General features: G+C 49.6%; 1 protein-coding gene and 1 long non-coding RNA gene across 2 annotated transcripts; both read right to left on the reverse strand.

The window, feature by feature from the left end:
• Window positions 1–306: 306 nt before the first annotated feature.
• Window positions 307–911, reverse strand: LOC101106131 (cytochrome c oxidase subunit 6A2, mitochondrial). Its single transcript, XM_004020927.5, has 3 exons — window positions 817–911; window positions 533–669; window positions 307–435 (listed from the first exon to the last, which is right to left on the reverse strand). Exons 1-3 carry the CDS (start codon window positions 887–889, stop codon window positions 352–354), a joined length of 294 nt encoding a protein of 97 aa, XP_004020976.1. The 5' UTR covers window positions 890–911; the 3' UTR covers window positions 307–351.
• Window positions 912–1,477: 566 nt separating this feature from the next.
• On the reverse strand, window positions 1,478–16,630 carry LOC132658567 (uncharacterized). The gene is made up of 3 exons (XR_009598376.1): window positions 11,711–16,630; window positions 3,647–3,858; window positions 1,478–1,970 (listed from the first exon to the last, which is right to left on the reverse strand). It is a non-coding gene; the product is annotated as an uncharacterized LOC132658567 (long non-coding RNA).
• Between the last annotated feature and the right edge of the window lie 98 nt (window positions 16,631–16,728).

Below are 16,728 nucleotides of genomic sequence, written 5' to 3' on the forward strand. Positions count from 1 at the left end.
GAATTTCAGTCATTTAATCTCTGAGCATCTCAAATTCCTCCTCTGGAGAAGAGAGAACCGAAATTATGCCTTGCTCCCAGGGTTATCATGAGAAATCAGCGTATGCGAAAGCCTTTTACAACCTAGAGCCCTAACCATGAATAGGTGAAAGGGGAGGGGCTATCTCCTACCTGTCCATCAAGGATGCTCTTGCGAGTCCCTGGGGAGTCAGGATCTCCGGAAGAGCACGTGGAGCACCCGCTGCACTGTGCGCATGCGCCCAGCTCGAACTAGCCCCGCCCCGTGGTCCCCAAGGAGCCGCGGACACACAGCTTCCACAATTTTATTGTATCTGGAGGCATCAGCCAAGCCTCAAGGCTTTTCATAGCCCGTGGGCAGAGGGTTGACCCGGGGATTGTGGAAAAAAGTGTGGTTGCCGTCTCCCCAGGAGAAGGGCTGCGGAGAGAGAGGGAAGGGGAGCGAGATGTCAGTTTGGGGGTCCCCCATCCCCTGACTCACCCGCCCGCTCGCGTCCGCAAGGGTGTCGGTGTACCTTGGTGCGGATGCGGAGGTGATGGTAGGGGATGAACTCCGGGCGCTCGCGGTGGCCCGAGTGGAGCCAGGAGTTGAGCGTGCAGAGGGCCACGCTCGGGAGCGCCAGCGCGAAAGTCAGGAAGCGCCAGGTGCGGGCTGCAGCGGAGGGCGGGGGAGGAAGGCAGGGGTGAGAGAGAGATAGGGGGGTCGCCAGGACCCTGGAAGGCCCCAGGGGCAGGGGATTGGGGGGGAACCGAGGGACAAGGTCAGGAAGCCACAGGGTCAGGCCCCAGCTGCACTCACCTCCTGTCCCGCCATGCTCTCCCTTGGCCGCACTGGCCAAGCCCCGACTCAAGGACTTCAGAGGCAAAGCCATGTCGGTGGCAGAAGCTGGGGACAAGGGCACTGTCCTTTCCTTCTCCTTCAGTGAGGCCTCGGTTCCCCTCCCCTCTGTTCCTGCCAATCACCTGTTGAGTCCCTTGCATGGGTGGCTATTTTTGGGGGTTTCTATATTTAAAATGAGGCCTGACTGGCAAGAGGTCTTTCTCTCCAGGCAGCTTGCTCTACTGTGCCTCTTATTTTGGTAAGGGGACATTTAAAGTACAATAAGCCGTGCTTTTCTTAGTTGGAGGGAAGTAATTTTGCTCAATACTCTAGACCCCGTGATTGGCACACAGTAGGCCTTTAATAAATATTTGTAGAATGAATGAAGTGTCCTTTTGAATCTCAGGTTTTTTTCAGGTGTATACTGTATAATAATTTGTACCTTAGATGATCTCAGTGAAGTTTAAGTAATGTAACAGAGGAAGTTTTAGTAACTTGTTGAACAGTTAAATGTTATATATAGTATTGCTAAATTATTCTGGGGCCCTCACTGAGCTATAATGGAATTCTTCCTACAGTTGCTTTTTCCCAATCGGACTTTGGAATTGCTACTGAAAAGACAGGGCCTTATTTCAGTTACAATTACTTGATTTCTTTGTCCACAGGCAGTCCAAATCTTAAACCTCCTCCCTACTCAAGATTATGGCTCTTGGTAGAAACAAAAATGTAGTATTTTTACCCGAAAAGGTCCTAGGTGCCTCTCTCTCCCCTCAGAGTTTTGCTGGTCATCACCAAACAATTCCCTGGGGATTCCCATCCCTTAGTCTCACCCTGGACGATCCCACTAAGAGCTCTTCTGCCTGGTGCTTGGCCAATGGCCCAAGGGCTGCTAGCATCCTCTGCTGTTGTCGCCCTCTTGTGGCGCACATGCTCAAGTACACCTATTGCAGAAACTGATGAGACCATCCTGGCAATTTGTGATAATCTCATTACTACAGATTCTGGGCTTCCTGGATGGCCCAGTGAGTAAAGAACTTGCCTGCAGTGCAGAAGACACAGGAGACGTGGGTTTGATCCCTGGGTTGGGAATATCCCCTGGAGGAGGAAATGGCAATCCACACCAGTATTCTTGCCTGAAAAATTCCATGGACAGAGGAGCCTGGTGGGCTATAGTCCACAGGGTCACTAAGAGTCAGACACGACTGAGCAACTAAACACAGATGTGTGGGGGAAAGGCACTGGACCCAAATAAAAAGCATTGTTTAGTTGCTTTTCTATGTTATTGCTACAGAAATAACCACGATCTCATTGACTGGCAGGCAAAGCCACTGGGAAGACTTAAATTGGGTGTGGTCACTTCCTTGGTCACTTTGGTTAACTTGCCAAGTGTGTCCACATTGGAAAGAAGACAAGGATAAAAGAATCTGAGTTTGGGGACTTCTCTGGTGGTCCAGTGGCTAAGACTGTGAGCTTCCAATGCAGGGGGCTTGAGTTTGAGCCCCGACTGGGGAGCTGGATTCTACATTCTACAGATTTGATTTGCCACAACTGAGAGTTCATGTGCAACAGTTAAACAGATCCTGCCTGCCGCAACTAAGACCCAGTGCAGCCAGTGAAAAAGAGAGAAAGAACCTGAGTCTTAGCATTAAAAAACCTGAGCAACCAGAAGTGATTCCTTGATTCAGTTAATATTTATTGAGCGCCTACTGTGTCACACACTAGGCCAGAGACTCTGGGGGAGTCACACAAGTGACCTGATGTCGTGATGAAATCTAATGCCGCTGAAGCAGACGCCACATCGAGTGTGATAGGAGAGTTTGGGAAAACTTTCAGTGGAGCTGGGGCTCATATAATTAGGACTTCAGGTGATAGAAAAGGGGGAAGGGCATTCTGGGAAGTCAGAAATAAAATAAGTACAAAAGCATGAAAAGCCATAGCCAGTAAAGCTGCAGAGATAGGGCAGAGCTAGGGTGAGGATCTCTGATGTTCGTGCTGGAGCATTTGACTCTTGTGCAGGCCACGCTGGGGGTGGGGCTTAGGACACAGATGCTTTGAAGCAGGGGAGTGACATCAGATTTGATGTTGGAGCCTGGGGTTTAAGGGAGCACTATCATTGGTGGATTATACAGATGATGAACTAGAACGCAAGGACTAGAGGCAGGGGAGGCTGATGAGGAGTCTTCTGCAATAATCCGGGCAGGTGATGACAACAATAGGCATGTAAGGTAGTAGTACTGGCAACAGCAAGGAAAGGATGGACTTGAGAAATCTTCCCTGAGTAGAACAAAAAGGTTGGGGACTTCCCTGGTGGTCAAGTGGTCAAGAATCTGCCTTCCAATGCAGCGGACATGGGTTCGATCCCTGGTTGGAGAACTAAGATCCCGCATGCTGTGGGGCAACTAAGCCCGCACCTCACAACTAGAGAAGCCCCTGAGCACTGCAACTAGAGAAAGCCGGAGCACCGCTCTGAAGACCCAGCGCAGCCAAAACAATAAATCAATAAAATAAAAAGGATGTGGTGCCTGAAGGCACTTGAGTTGCAGCTGCAGAGCTACGGGAGAAAGAGGAATCAAGGGCTCGGCTAGTAAGCCTGGAAATGAGATGGGCAATGCAATGAAGTATTTCTTTGCAGTCTGAATTCTCACTGGCTAACTGGACATTTTTTTTTTTTTTATGCTAACAGCACATTGTTAGGAAAACCAACAAATAATTTGTATAAAACATAAGGGAAGTCATTTATCACTGATGTTGAGACATCGTTTAGTATTATGTTTGTCCATACCAAGAAGACACGGTTTCAGTAACTTACCTTTGCCTACCGCCTCTCCAAATCCTTCTATAAACTGTGAAGTTTGAGGGACCAGAGAGAAGTTGTTCCTTTTCGATCTCAAAATGATGTTAGACCTCGGGACTTCCATAGTGGTCCAGTGGCTAAGCCTTCACATTTCCCATGCAGGGGGGAGGGGCTCGATGCAGAGTGAGAGATCTCGATCCCACATGCCACAACTAAGAGTTCGCGTGCTGCAAATAAAGATTACACACGCCGCAGCTAAAAAAAAAATAAAATGTACCACATGTACCACAAGTGCAACAAAGATCAAAGATCCCATGTCCGGCTCAGCCAAATAAATAAACATGTATTTTTTTAAGTAATAAAATAAAATAGTGAGTACTTACTATGGGCCAGGGGCTGTTCTGACAATTAACCGAGAGAGAGGCTTTCCCACTTTACAGATGACTAAACTGAGGCACTGAAAGGTCTTAACCTTGCCAGTGGATCATTCCTATGATAAATGGCAGAACTGGGACCCAAAGGGTCTGGCTCAAGAGAGCTTCCTCCTAATTCCTCTGCTACAAATGCCTGTCTCATTAGGACACTTTTGAAATAGAAACTTCCTTTTGTCCATAAGTCCACCAATTCTAAGACTAATACCTCCACATTTTCTTCAGCACGTTTAGCACTCAGCAGGCTTATTCAGGCTTTGCCAACACACCTGCATATTTAGACTACTCTACAATCACAGTTTAGCTACTGAACAAGAGAAAACCACCCCAAGCAAGAGATGAGTCCAAGTTTGCTCTCCTAAAAGGATATGTGCACTCCTTTTATTTTTAATTCAGCTGTACCAGGTCTTAGCAGCAGCCCTAGGAATCTTTACTCTTCCTTGCTGCATGTGGGATCTTTAGTTGTGGCCTGTGGGATCTAGTTTTCTCACCAGGGATCAAACCTGAGTCCCCTGCATTCGGAGCACAGAATCTTCCCCACCAGGGAAGTCCTTGTGCACTCTGTTTTTTTAACTCATGAACATTTTCTGGCTCATTCATATTCTTTCATCACGATATTTTAATGGCTACTTACAATTCTTTCATTTAAAAGACCACATTTTATTCATCTCTTTTATTATTGAAATATGTCACTACTATAGAAAATGCTGAAATGAGCATCTTCACACCATGCACAGAGCTTATTTTTTGAAGCTCACATAGGAATCATCGTCAGGAGCACAGCTGATGCCCCATGTAGGCAAGGGCCTTTGGTCTTCATAAGGCAGATTTTCTTATAAAAATATGAATGGCTGCAGTTCAATTTGCTCATGTCTGAGCCTGAGCCTAGCTTGATGACCCTAGTCTGTTCATGGTCTTGGGAGCCCTAGGTAAAGCTCAGCAGCGCTGGGAATGCTCCTGAGTCAGCAGGGACATAGCCAGTGCAGTCAGCTCTTCTGACAATAAAAAGTGTTACAGGTTTGCAAGAACTTTGATCTAGTTAGCCACCTTAATCCGTTACTTTGTGACTATCCCAGCTGTCTCCTCCTATTGGGTTGGCCAAAAGATCATTAGGGATTTTCTGTACCATCTTACAGAAAAAACTGATTGAACTTTTTGACAAACTCATTACATTCCCCATCTAGCTCAGGCTTTCCTTCCCCCTTGCTGGGATTAGTTTGTTTCCTACTTGGCCTTCCTCCCAATTGCCTTACATAAAGCTGTCAAATATATTTCTTACTACAGGGCAGAGCTTCCTTTTCGCACAGCCTGGGACACCTACAAAATGTGAACAGTGATTTGTGAACCACACTGGGATAAAGGGTGGAGGCTGCTCCCAGCTGGAGGTGCCTGGCCCAGTGCTTCTGGCCATCCCAGGCCCCACCCATCTGCCCTAGGAGATAAAGCAGTGGTCTCAACTCTGGCTGCACAATAGAATTACCCAGAAGTTTTGCAAAATTCTTTTGCGTACATTGCACCGAGAGATCACAATGACACACAGGTGACTCAGACCGTAAAGAATCTGCCGACAGTGCAGAGACCCATGTTCGATCCCTGGGTCGGGACGATCCCCTGGAGAAGGAAATGGTAACCCACTCCAGTATTATTGCCTGGGAAATCCCATGGACAGAGGAGGCTGACGGGAGACCATGGGTCGCAAAGAACTGGACACAGCTGAGCGACTAACACACACATAAGGTTGAGAACCTTTGAACTAAAGGAGTATATATTGGCCCTCACTGCAGTGCTTCCCTTCTGAGCCACAGGTCCAGGGTATTAAGAAACTAAGATCATGGTCCTGAACTTGGGTGTGCACAGCTCTCAGTAGCTGGATTCAAGGCCACATGATGATAAAATTTAACTTCACCAAATAGTCTAAATCTAAATGGTTGTCTCCCGGCTGAGGGTACCCAGTGGCCTTGTGGAAAGTTGAGAAAGCAGGTCCTGCCAGAAGGCGGGTGTTTAGGTCGGTGTGAGGGGTGTGGTGGGTGAAGGCGGTACCCGGCTGGAGACCTTAGGAACAGTAGTTCAGTTCAGTTCAGTTCAGTCGCTCAGTCATGTCCGACTCTGTGACCCCATGAACCGCAGCACGCCAGGCCTCCCTGTCCATCACCAACTCCTGGAGTCCACCCAAACCCATGTCGATTGAGTCGATGATGCCATCCAACCATCTCACCCTCTATCATGCCCTTCTCCTCCTGCCTTCAATCTTTCCCAGCATCAAGGTCTTTTCCAATGAGTCAGCTCTTTGCATCAGGTGGCCAAAATATTGGAGTTTTAGCCTCAACATCAGTCCTTTCAATGAACACCCAGGACTGATCTCCTTTAAGATGGACTGGTTGGATCTCCTTGCAGTCCAAGGGACTCTCAAGAGTCTTCTCCAACACCACAGTTCAAAAGCATCAATTCTTCGGCATTCAGCTTTCTTTATATTCCAACTCTCACATCCATACATGACCACTGGAAAACCATAGCCTTGACTAGACGGACCTTTGATGGCAAAGTAATGTCTTTGCTTTTTAATATGCTATCTAAGTTGGTCAAAACTTTCCTTCCAAGGAGTAAGTGTCTGCCGGAGTCCAACTCCAGCAGCCAGAGATTCAGCCTGAAGAGCTGAACGGTGTCAGCGAATGAGACAGCCTCTCATTTTTCTATGGACTGCCTGTTTATTCCAAGTTTAAGATTCTCTTTTATACTTTTACAAAAACATTAGGCCAGAGGTTTGACATTTTCAGTTCCCCTCTTCCAGATTTATTGTCTCCATAAATCATTGTTGCTCTTCAGAGTTCCTGCTTCAATGATTCTCTCGGAATCAGCCTTATCATCTATTATCTACCTCTTCTAATGTGTCCTATAGTTAACTTGTGATTACATTGTTACTCATGATACATTCCTCAGTTTACTACTTATCTTCCTAAGCCTTGTTTGCCCCTAACATCCTGAGCTCACTATCTCTTAAAAATGCTTCTAGCTATAGTGTCTCTAAAAATTCCTAACTTCTATAAGCTATAGTGTTTGCTATGAAGACTCTACACATGGACATCACCAGATGGTCAACACCGAAATCAGATTGATTATATTCTTTGCAGCCAAAGATGGAGAAGCTCTATACAGTCAACAGAAACAAGACCAGGAGCTGACTGTGGCTCAGATCATGAACTCCTTATTGCCAAATTCAGACTTAAATTGAAGAAAGTAGGGAAAACCGCTAGACCATTCAGGTATGACCTAAATCAAATGCCTTATGATTATACAGTGGAAGTGAGAAATAGATTTAAGGGTCTAGATCTCATAGATAGAGTGCCTGATGAACTATGGAATGAGGTTCGTGACATTGTACAGGAGACAGGGATCAAGACCATCTCCATGGAAAAGAAATGTAAAAAAGCAAAATGGCTGTCTGGGGAGGCCTTACAAATAGCTGTGAAAAGAAGAGAGGCGAAAAGCAAAGGAGAAAAGGAACGATATAAGCATCTGAATGCAGAGTTCCAGAGAATAGCAAGAAGAGATAAGAAAGCCTTCCTCAGCAATCAATGCAAAGAAATAGAGGGAAAGAACAGAATGAGAAAGACTAGAGATCTCCTCAAGAAAATTAGAGATACCAAGGGAACATTTCATGCAAAGATGGGCTCGATAAAGGACAGAAATGGTATGGACCTAACAGAAGCAGAAGATATTAAGACGAGGTGGCAAGAATACACAGAAGAACTGTACAAAAAAGATCTTCACGACCCAGATAATCACGATGGTGTGATCACTCACCTAGAGCCAGACATCCTGGAATGTGAAGTCAAGTGGGCCTTAGAAAGCATCACTACGAACAAAGCAAGTGTAGGTGATGGAATTCCAGTTGAGCTGTTTCAAATCCTGAAAGATGATGCTGTGAAAGTGCTGCCCTCAATATGCCAGCAAGTTTGGAAAACTCAGCAGTGGCCACAGGACTGGAAAAGGTCAGTTTTCATTCCAATTCCAAAGAAAGGCAATGCCAAAGAATGCTCAAACCACTGCACAATTGCACTCATCTCACATGCTAGTAAAGTAATGCTCAAAATTTTCCAAGCCAGACTTCAGCAATACATGAACCGTGAACTCCCTGATGTTCCAGCTGGTTTTAGAAAAGGCAGAGGAACCAGAGATCAAATTGCCAACATCTGCTGGATCATGGAAAAGCAAGAGAGTTCCAGAAAACATCTATTTCTGCTTTATTGACTATGCCAAGGCTTTTGACTGTGTGGATCACAATAAACTGTGGAAAATTCTGAAAGAGATGGGAATACAGACCACCTGACCTGCCTCTTGAGGAATATGTATGCAGGTCAGGAAGCAGCAGTTAGAACTGGACATGGAACAACAGACTGGTTCCAAATCGGGAAAGGAGTACATCAAGGCTGTATGTTATCACCCTGCTTATTTAACTTCTATGCAGAGTACATCATGAGAAATGCTGGACTGAAAGAAACACAAGGTGGAATCAAGATTGCAGGGAGAAATATCAGTCACCTCAGATATGCAGATGACACCACCCTTATGGCAGAAAGTGAAGAGGAACTAAAAAGCCTCTTGATGAAAGTGAAAAGGAGAGTGAAAAAGCTGGCTTAAAGCTCAACATTCAGAAAACGAAGATCATGGCATCTGGTCCCATCACTTCATGGGAAATAGATGGGGAAACAGTGGAAACAGTGTCAGACTTGATTGTTTTGGGCTCCAAAATCACTGCAGACGGTGACTGCAGCCATGAAATTAAAAGACGCTTACTCCTTGGAAGAAAAGTTATGACCAACCTAGATAGTATATTCAAAAGCAGAGACGTTACTTTACCGACTAAGGTCCATCTAGTCAAGGCTATGGTTTTTCCTGTGGTCATGTATGGATGTGAGAGTTAGACTGTGAGGAAGGCTGAACACCGAAGAATTGATGCGTTTGAACTGTGGTATTGAAGAAGACTCTTGAGGGTCCCTTGGACTGCAAGAAGATCCAACCAGTCCATTCTGAAGGAGATCAACCCTGGGATTTCTTTGGAAGGAATGATGCTAAAGCTGAAGCTCCAGTTCTTTGGCCACCTCATGCAAAGAGTTGACTCACTGGAAAAGACTCTGATGCTGGGAGAAATTGGGGGCAGGAGGAAAGGGGACGACCCAGGATGAGATGGCTGGATGGCATCACTGACTCAATGGACGTGAGTCTGAGTGAACTCCGGGAGTTGGTGATGGACAGGGAGGCCTGGCGTGCTGCAATTCATGGGATCGCAAAGAGTCGGACACGACTGAGTGACTGAACTGAACTGATAAGCTATAGTAAAATATGCTAACTTTACAACGTTCCTTAAATCTTTAACTTCTCAGTTCAGTCAAGTCTTCGCATGAGGTGGCCAAAGTACTGGAGTTTCAGCTTCAGCAGAAATCCCATGGCTGATCTACTTCAGAATGGACTGGTTGGATCTCCTTGCAGTCCAAGGGACTCTCAAGAGTCTTCTCCAACACCACAGTTCAAAAGCATCAATTCTTCGGCGCTCAGCCTTCTTCACAGTCCAACTCTCACATCCATACATGACTACTGGAAAAACTATAGCCTTGACTAGTGGACCTTAGTCAGCAAAGTAACGTCTGTGCTTTTGAATATGCTATCTAGGTTGATCATAACTTTTCTTCCAAGGAGTAAGCGTCTTTTAATTTCATGGCTGCAGTCACCATCTGCAGTGATTTTGGAGCCCCCAAAAATAAAGTCTGACACTGTTTCCACTGTTTCCCCATCTATTTCCCATGAAGTGATGGGACCAGATGCCATGATCTTCGTTTTCTGAATGTTGAGCTTTAAGCCAGCTTTTTTACTCTCCTCTTTCACTTTCATCAAGAGGCTTTTTAGCTCTTCACTTTCTGCCATAAGGGTGGTGTCATCTGCATATCTGAGGTGACTGATATTTCTCCCTGCAATCTTGATTCCACCTTGTGTTTCTTCCAGCCCAGCGTTTCTCATGATGTACTCTGCATATAAGTTAAATAAGCAGGGTGACAATATACAGCCTTGACGTACTCCTTTCCTATTTGGAACCAGTCTGTTGTTCCATGTCCAGTTCTAACTGCTGCTTCCTGACCTGCATACAGGTTTCTCAAGAGGCAGGTCAGGTGGTCTGGTATTCCCACCTCTTTCAGAATTTTCCACAGTTTATTGTGATCCACACAGTCAAAGGCTTTGGCATAGTCAATAAAGCAGAAATAGATGTTTTTCTGGAACTCTCTTGCTTTTTCCATGATCCAGCAGATGTTGGCAATTTGATCTCTGGTTCCTCTGCCTTTTCTAAAACCAGCTTGAACATCTGGAACGGTAGTAGATGCCCGGATTATAAGGCGGGGGTAGCTGGAGTTGCTTGAGGGACTACTGGGAGATGAGCTAATGGAATAACTAAACTCCAGGAAGAGAATGGAGGGTGGGAAGCTGAAAAGGGCCGTGGAGGTGCTCGTCCCGCCTCTGATAACATCCATGGGCTTTCAGGGTTCAAGGCGCGCAGCATCAATGGGGCTCGGCGGAGGCGAGTGTTCAGAGTCGCCCCCCTGCTCCGGGAAGAGACGGCTGCCCGAGAGGCTGATCGTCGCCAGCTCTTATCCACGGAGACCCCGCACCCACGTGTCTCCTGCATGACTCCCGAGGGTGCAATGAGCTAGGGTTGTTCGACCCCAGCTCAAGGAAAGCCACCCGCTGAGTAGCAAGGGCCCCCACTCCACATGGCAGAACCCAGAGGCGAGCGGGAGGCGAAGGCTGCGAGGCGCGCCGCCAACTCTCAAGGCCGGCAGCCTCCGCCGGGCCTGCTGGGAAATGTAGTCCGCAAGGTGCCCTGGGAAAACGAGGTGCGTTGACCCCCTAGCCCCAAAAACCCCGAGACCCGGATGCGGAGGGCCTCGGGCATCCTTACTCAGCTTCCGGCAGGGGGCGCTCCACCCAAGGCCGCCCTGCTTGCTTAGCACCTCCCCCCAAAACGCCCCACCTGTCCCCCAACCTTCCCAAGACCTGCTGAAACGGTCAGAGCAATGAACGCAACACAAAGAATCGCGGAGAAACGGCATCCCAGTCCCTAATTAGAATGTGAAAGGAAACAGCTAGGAGCGGTTTCTCCTCAAGCGAGAGATTTGTAGATGTCACCGCACCACGTTAAGCCATATCACCTTGGCCAGGGCTCGCTCTCCTGGGCGTCCCAATCGCGCGCTTTTGTTTCATTTGCTATACAGTCTATTACTGGAATCACTGGTGTAATAAGGTCCGTTCATTAGATGATAGTACCGGAGCATGGATAATTTCCAGACTTTGATAATGTCCTTGTTTTTAGAAAATACACATTATTTAGGAATATAGAGCGATGTTAGCATTTTGAACTGGGAGGAAATAAGAGAAAGGGCCAGGGTATCCTGAATCCTACGGAAGAAAGTCGGCAAATCACCTGGGCAGTGATCAGCCCTTCCTAAAGTTGATCTGCCCCTGTCCCATCTGGGATGCGGGGACTCAGCAGACATGGAGTTCCTGTCCTCCCGGAGTGTGACTAGCTAAGGGAGGGAAGGAGGGGTTGTGGCTTGCGGCTACGGTGCTGTTCCCATCCCTAGCGCATGTCCAAAGCACTTACCAGCCACTGTGGAGCTTCTAGGTGGGCGGGACTCTCGCTGCCAGCCTATGGCACACCCAGTACATAGCACCAGCCTCTGTACCGCCCATCAGGCTCAGAGGTGGAACCTGGGTCCCAGGAGTGGATGAGATCAGAGACAGAACTGGATGGAGTCCGAGCTCATGTCCAGAACTAAGCAGAAGCAGAGCCAGCCCAGGGGAAATGGTATTACTGACTCCCCCTCCCTCTGAGCCCACTGGGTGTCTCCACACTTTCTTGCTTCCCAAAATAGCCTTTCCAGGGATGTCTGCCGGGGCAACTCCCCCCGAGGCTCCCAGGGTCCAGTACTCACCCTCTGACCAAGGCACATGGGTTTGCCTTGCCTTGCCGAATCTGTAAGCTCTGTCCCTACTCCCTCGCAGATATGGAAAGGAGCGTCAATATTGGAAGGTGATATCTCAGATGGGGAGACAGGGGATTCAGGAGAGGAGGGAAGAGGAGAAAAAATGATTGGGGGAGGGGGCAGGAAGGGGTGACAAAAAGAGAAACTGCCTCCACTGCATGAAGAGTCTTGGTCACTCATGAAAATGTAGGTCACCCCCAAATGCCTTTCTGTAGCAGTTAGGCAAGTAATACAAATGAAACACACTGATTCAGGGATACAGGGAGCAGTGTGGACTGTCCATGTCCCAGGCAGACATTACTCAGCCCTGTCAATAGCTGTTGCTGGAGAGAACCAGTGTTGCTGAATTTTCTGATCCTCTCCCCTCTCCCCAAACCAGATATCTAGATTGTGATGTGAAGTCTCCCGATTTAAATGTTGGCTCATGGGGATTCCCTGGCGGTCCAATGATTAGGACTTCCTGCTTTCCCTGCTGAGGGCATGGGTTCGATCCCTGGTCAGGGAACTAAGATCCCTCACGCTGCAAAAGTGCGCATATGTGTACACACACACACACAAAGTTGGCTCAATAGTTCACACACACACACACACACACAAAAAAAAAACACACCATGAAGGCCAAAGCTAACGTGTTTGCCATCTCTGCCCTGAACACTGGTGACATGCCTGGGCATTATCACTGCCTCCCTCCCAGCTCAGGGCACAGTGAATGCTGAATAAACCCCAGTTCCTGTTTCCAAGGTCCGGTCTGCCTCCCTGCTCCAGGCAGAACGTTTCTACAACTGAGAGGATGGAGCGCAGGGCTACTTACATTAAAGTGAGAACCAGCTTCAGTTGACAGAAAGGGATTTTGCAAACAGATCCCCCTCCCATGCCCATCTCCTCCATGAACCTCACGACCATCTGCACCTACAACTTGGCAGAGAACAGAATCCAGATTTGAGGAAGCTGAAGCCTCAAGGTCACGAGTAAGAGGAAAACAGGAGCTGATCATAACATCCATTTATTGAGCGCTCACTATGGATGTGCCCGGCTCAGGCCTCTCGCTCAAACCCTGGCTTGTGCTCTTTGAAATGCTGTCGGCAACAAGGAACATTCCAGAACCCTTCCCTTCATCACAGACCCAGATTGAGGAGGCAAGTGGCATCCATTAGATGCACCTTCATGAAGACTCTTAGACTCGCTGCAGGTGACGCCCTTTCTCCAGCGCCAGCACTGGGTTCGAGTCCATCTCCTTCATGACACCACACTACCCCGGGGCTGGGGCCATCTCCCTCATTTCTGTAACCTTCAGGAGGAGGCAAAAAGTGCACTGGTGTGATGCCTGCAGACTGACACCCCCACTGACAGGGTGATCTGCTGGAAGCAGAGTTGGCAGCCGAGTTTTGCCGAGTTACCTCCTTGACCCAGGTGTTTCAAGTCAGTGATCCCATGGGAGCTTACTACCGTCCTGGGAGGCAACCATCACCCTCAGTTTTACAAATGAAGAAACTGAAGCTCAGAAGAGGCAGACTTGTCCAAGGTCATACAGTTAGGAAGAGATACTCTGTGCTAGAAGCTCACATCCCTTCCCTTTGGCCCTTATTCTCTGCGGTACAGTTCTACAAGCACCGAGCTGCTAAGAGGCAAGATTTCGGGACAAGGCACCAGAGGCATGGGTCTCATGATTCCTTGGGGCAGGCACTAGGCCTCCCCCAACCTTAAAAGGGCTACGTTCTGTGCCCCTCCCAGGAATACTGCCGGCTACAAGGAGGAGAGCAGAGCCCCACAGCTTAGCCTCTGCTCTGGGCGCACATTGTGCTGTGCTTCGAGAAGCCTCCCTCTGGCTCCCATAGACTGTTTTACCAACAGAAACACATTTGTTTACATAGGCAGCCCACCCCAGTGGTCAGACTACAGTGCTGTGTGCAGTCCCCAGTGTCTGGACACACTAGATTGTCATCATTTCCTCCTCTTTGACGGGTCAGAGAAAGAACCTGGGAAACCTTCGAGGGAAGAGGCTAAAGGAGAGGAAGGGGCAGATGACCAACCTCTTTTGCCCCCGCCTAGAAATGCCACCAAGCTTCCTGGTCTGTTGCTTTGGTCCTGGGCCCCACCAGCTTCACTTTGTAGACAGCTGTCTTTCAAAGGGATCATACACCCCTGAGCTCACCTAATGGTCCCCAGTTCAACCTCTCTGAGCCCTGTGCTAGGATACACCGTTCCTTCTGGTCCCCTCTGGGGGTGAGGCCCTCCCTGACCTCCTTCTTCTCCACTGTCTTCCTCACAGGGGTTTGCCTGGCATCTGGCCCCAATCTCCTAAGCGGAGGGGGCCACAACTCCTGTGTAATTCGCCCCCTCACTCCCTGGACCTGTGAAGGGATCTGATCAGCGGCTGCCTAAGGTGCTTTGCATCTTGAAGCAACCTGGCCAGTTCAGTCCATCCCCAAACTCTCCCTCCCTCTCGAGTCCCATCTCCAGGGCCTCAGAGAACATGCCCAACCCCACTTTTCTGTCCCAATTCCTCCAGCCTGGGCTTCCCTGATTCAGCCCACACATCAGCAGCCCCAGAGGAGCAGAAGAGGCCTGCTGAGAAATCCTGGTCCCCTCAGTCTCCTGAAGGACTGCACCAAAGTCAGAGCTGAAGTTTGGGCTGCAACTTAAGCCAGGAGTGTTGGCAGGGGCTTCCACCCTGGTGCGTCCGCTGTGCTGGCCCAGGTATGGACCTGGGGGCAAAGGCCTTGCCCCCAGCAGACAGAGGGCTTCTCTCCGCGGTGCGCCACCCGGTGGATGAGCAGGGGAGAGCTCTGGCGGAAGCTCCTGTCACACTGGCTCAAAGCCCAAGGTTTCTGGCCCAGGAGTGTTGGTGCGGCAGCAGATTTGAACTGTCTACAAAACTCTTGCTGCAGCTGAGTTTGGTGCACTTGTTTCTTGCCCGTGTGCGAGCACTGTATTTAAGAAGCTTGGATTTGTGGGAGAGGTTTTGCCACATTCTGGGCAGGGTTGTTCGCCCACATGGACTTGCTGGTGCTTGGTGAACTGGGTGCGCTCTTTAAAGCCACGCCCACACTCAGGACACTTGAAGGGTCACTCTCCACTGTAGGTGAGTCGGTGCCTTAGGCAGTCGGAGTTGTGGGTGAAGTTCTTGCTCCTCCTCCGCGTGCGATCGCTGGTGCTTGAGCAGATAAGAGCTGCACCCAAAGCGGTCACCACACCAGACACAGAGGCAGGGCTTCTCACAGGTGTGGGAGCGCTGGTGCTGCGCCAGGTTGGAGCTGAGGCTGAAGCGCTTGCCGCAGTCCCCCGCAGCTGTAGGGCTTCTCCCACGTGCGCGTGCGCTGGTGCTGGATCAGGCTGAAGCTAACACAGGAAGTCTTGCCACATTCGGCACAGCTGTCAGGCTTCTCGCCCATGTGGCCCCGCCGGTGTCCGAGCTGCGGCCAATAACAGGCTCCTCGCACGCCAGACACTTATGAGGCCGGAGGCCTGAGTGAGAGTGATGGTGTCGCATGAGGTTAGAGCTCAGGCTGAAGCAACAGTCACACTGGGGACAGGGGGACGGTTTCTCGCCGGTGTGTACCCCGTGCTGCTTAACCAGATCTGAGCCCCGTCGGAAGCTTTTGCTACACTGGAGACAGCAGTAGGGTTTATCACCGCCGTGGCTGCTTTGGTGGATTGAGATCGGGGAGGTAGTCAATCCACACCGCTGGCACTCGAAGGCTCCAGGGACCGCAGGAGAGTTGGTCTTGGCAGGAGTTTCTTTCTCCCCAGGGCCAGAGACTGACCTACCTAGGTACCGCAGGCCCAGCATCATTTCCCAGGCGGCCGGCTGCCCCGGCGACACCAAGGTCGCTTGCGTGAAACAACTCCGCAAACAAAAGCGGACCTTGGGATTTCCTGGGATCCAGACAACCGGTTCCCCCGCTGCGCGGCGCCGTCGGAGTCCTCCCGTGCCGTTTCTAGAGCCGGCGACTCCATAGCCGGAAGAGCGTCCCGTTTCCTAGATACCAATCACTCAACTCACAAGCACAACCAGAGCTGAAGACTCTCGGGACCCAGGAATCCGGCACCGGAAACGGAAATGTCCACTAGCTCGTGCCATTCTAGGAAGTGGCAGCAAACGGTCTCTGTGGGTTTAACCCTCTCGTTCACCTGGCGGAGCAACTGGTCCCATCTGCAGGCGCTATCAGGAACTTGACCCTTTCCTTTTGGCTCGAGGTTCAGACCCCATCGGCGCAGACTTCAGTGCCCCGGCCACGGCTGGGGGGCGGCAAACCGAGCTGTCGTTGCCAAGGACACGCTGGGGGCGGAGTAGACACGTCACCTGGAGTAGCACCTTACTGAGACTCCAAGGTCGGAGGTACTGGTCCACCTGAGGCCCTTTAGTTTCCCATCGATCCTAAGCTAGACGTGTTAAACTTGGCGCAGACTACATATCCCAGCATGCACCGCACGCGCCTCTAGGTTTCTCACAACGATTAGATAGATAACCACTACTCTCCACATTTTTTTCTGCGACTGTGCAAGTCAGAGCACCAGGATCGAGAACTACAACTTCCAACCTGCAGAACAGCGGCGGCGCTATTTAACAAGCGTCAGAGAGGCGGTGCCTGGCCACGCCCCTCTTTTCCAGTTCCGCTCCCTTGGACGAGCTGCG

Source organism: Ovis aries, chromosome 24 (assembly GCF_016772045.2).
Source record: "Ovis aries strain OAR_USU_Benz2616 breed Rambouillet chromosome 24, ARS-UI_Ramb_v3.0, whole genome shotgun sequence".
NCBI classification, from domain to species: Eukaryota; Metazoa; Chordata; class Mammalia; order Artiodactyla; family Bovidae; genus Ovis; species Ovis aries.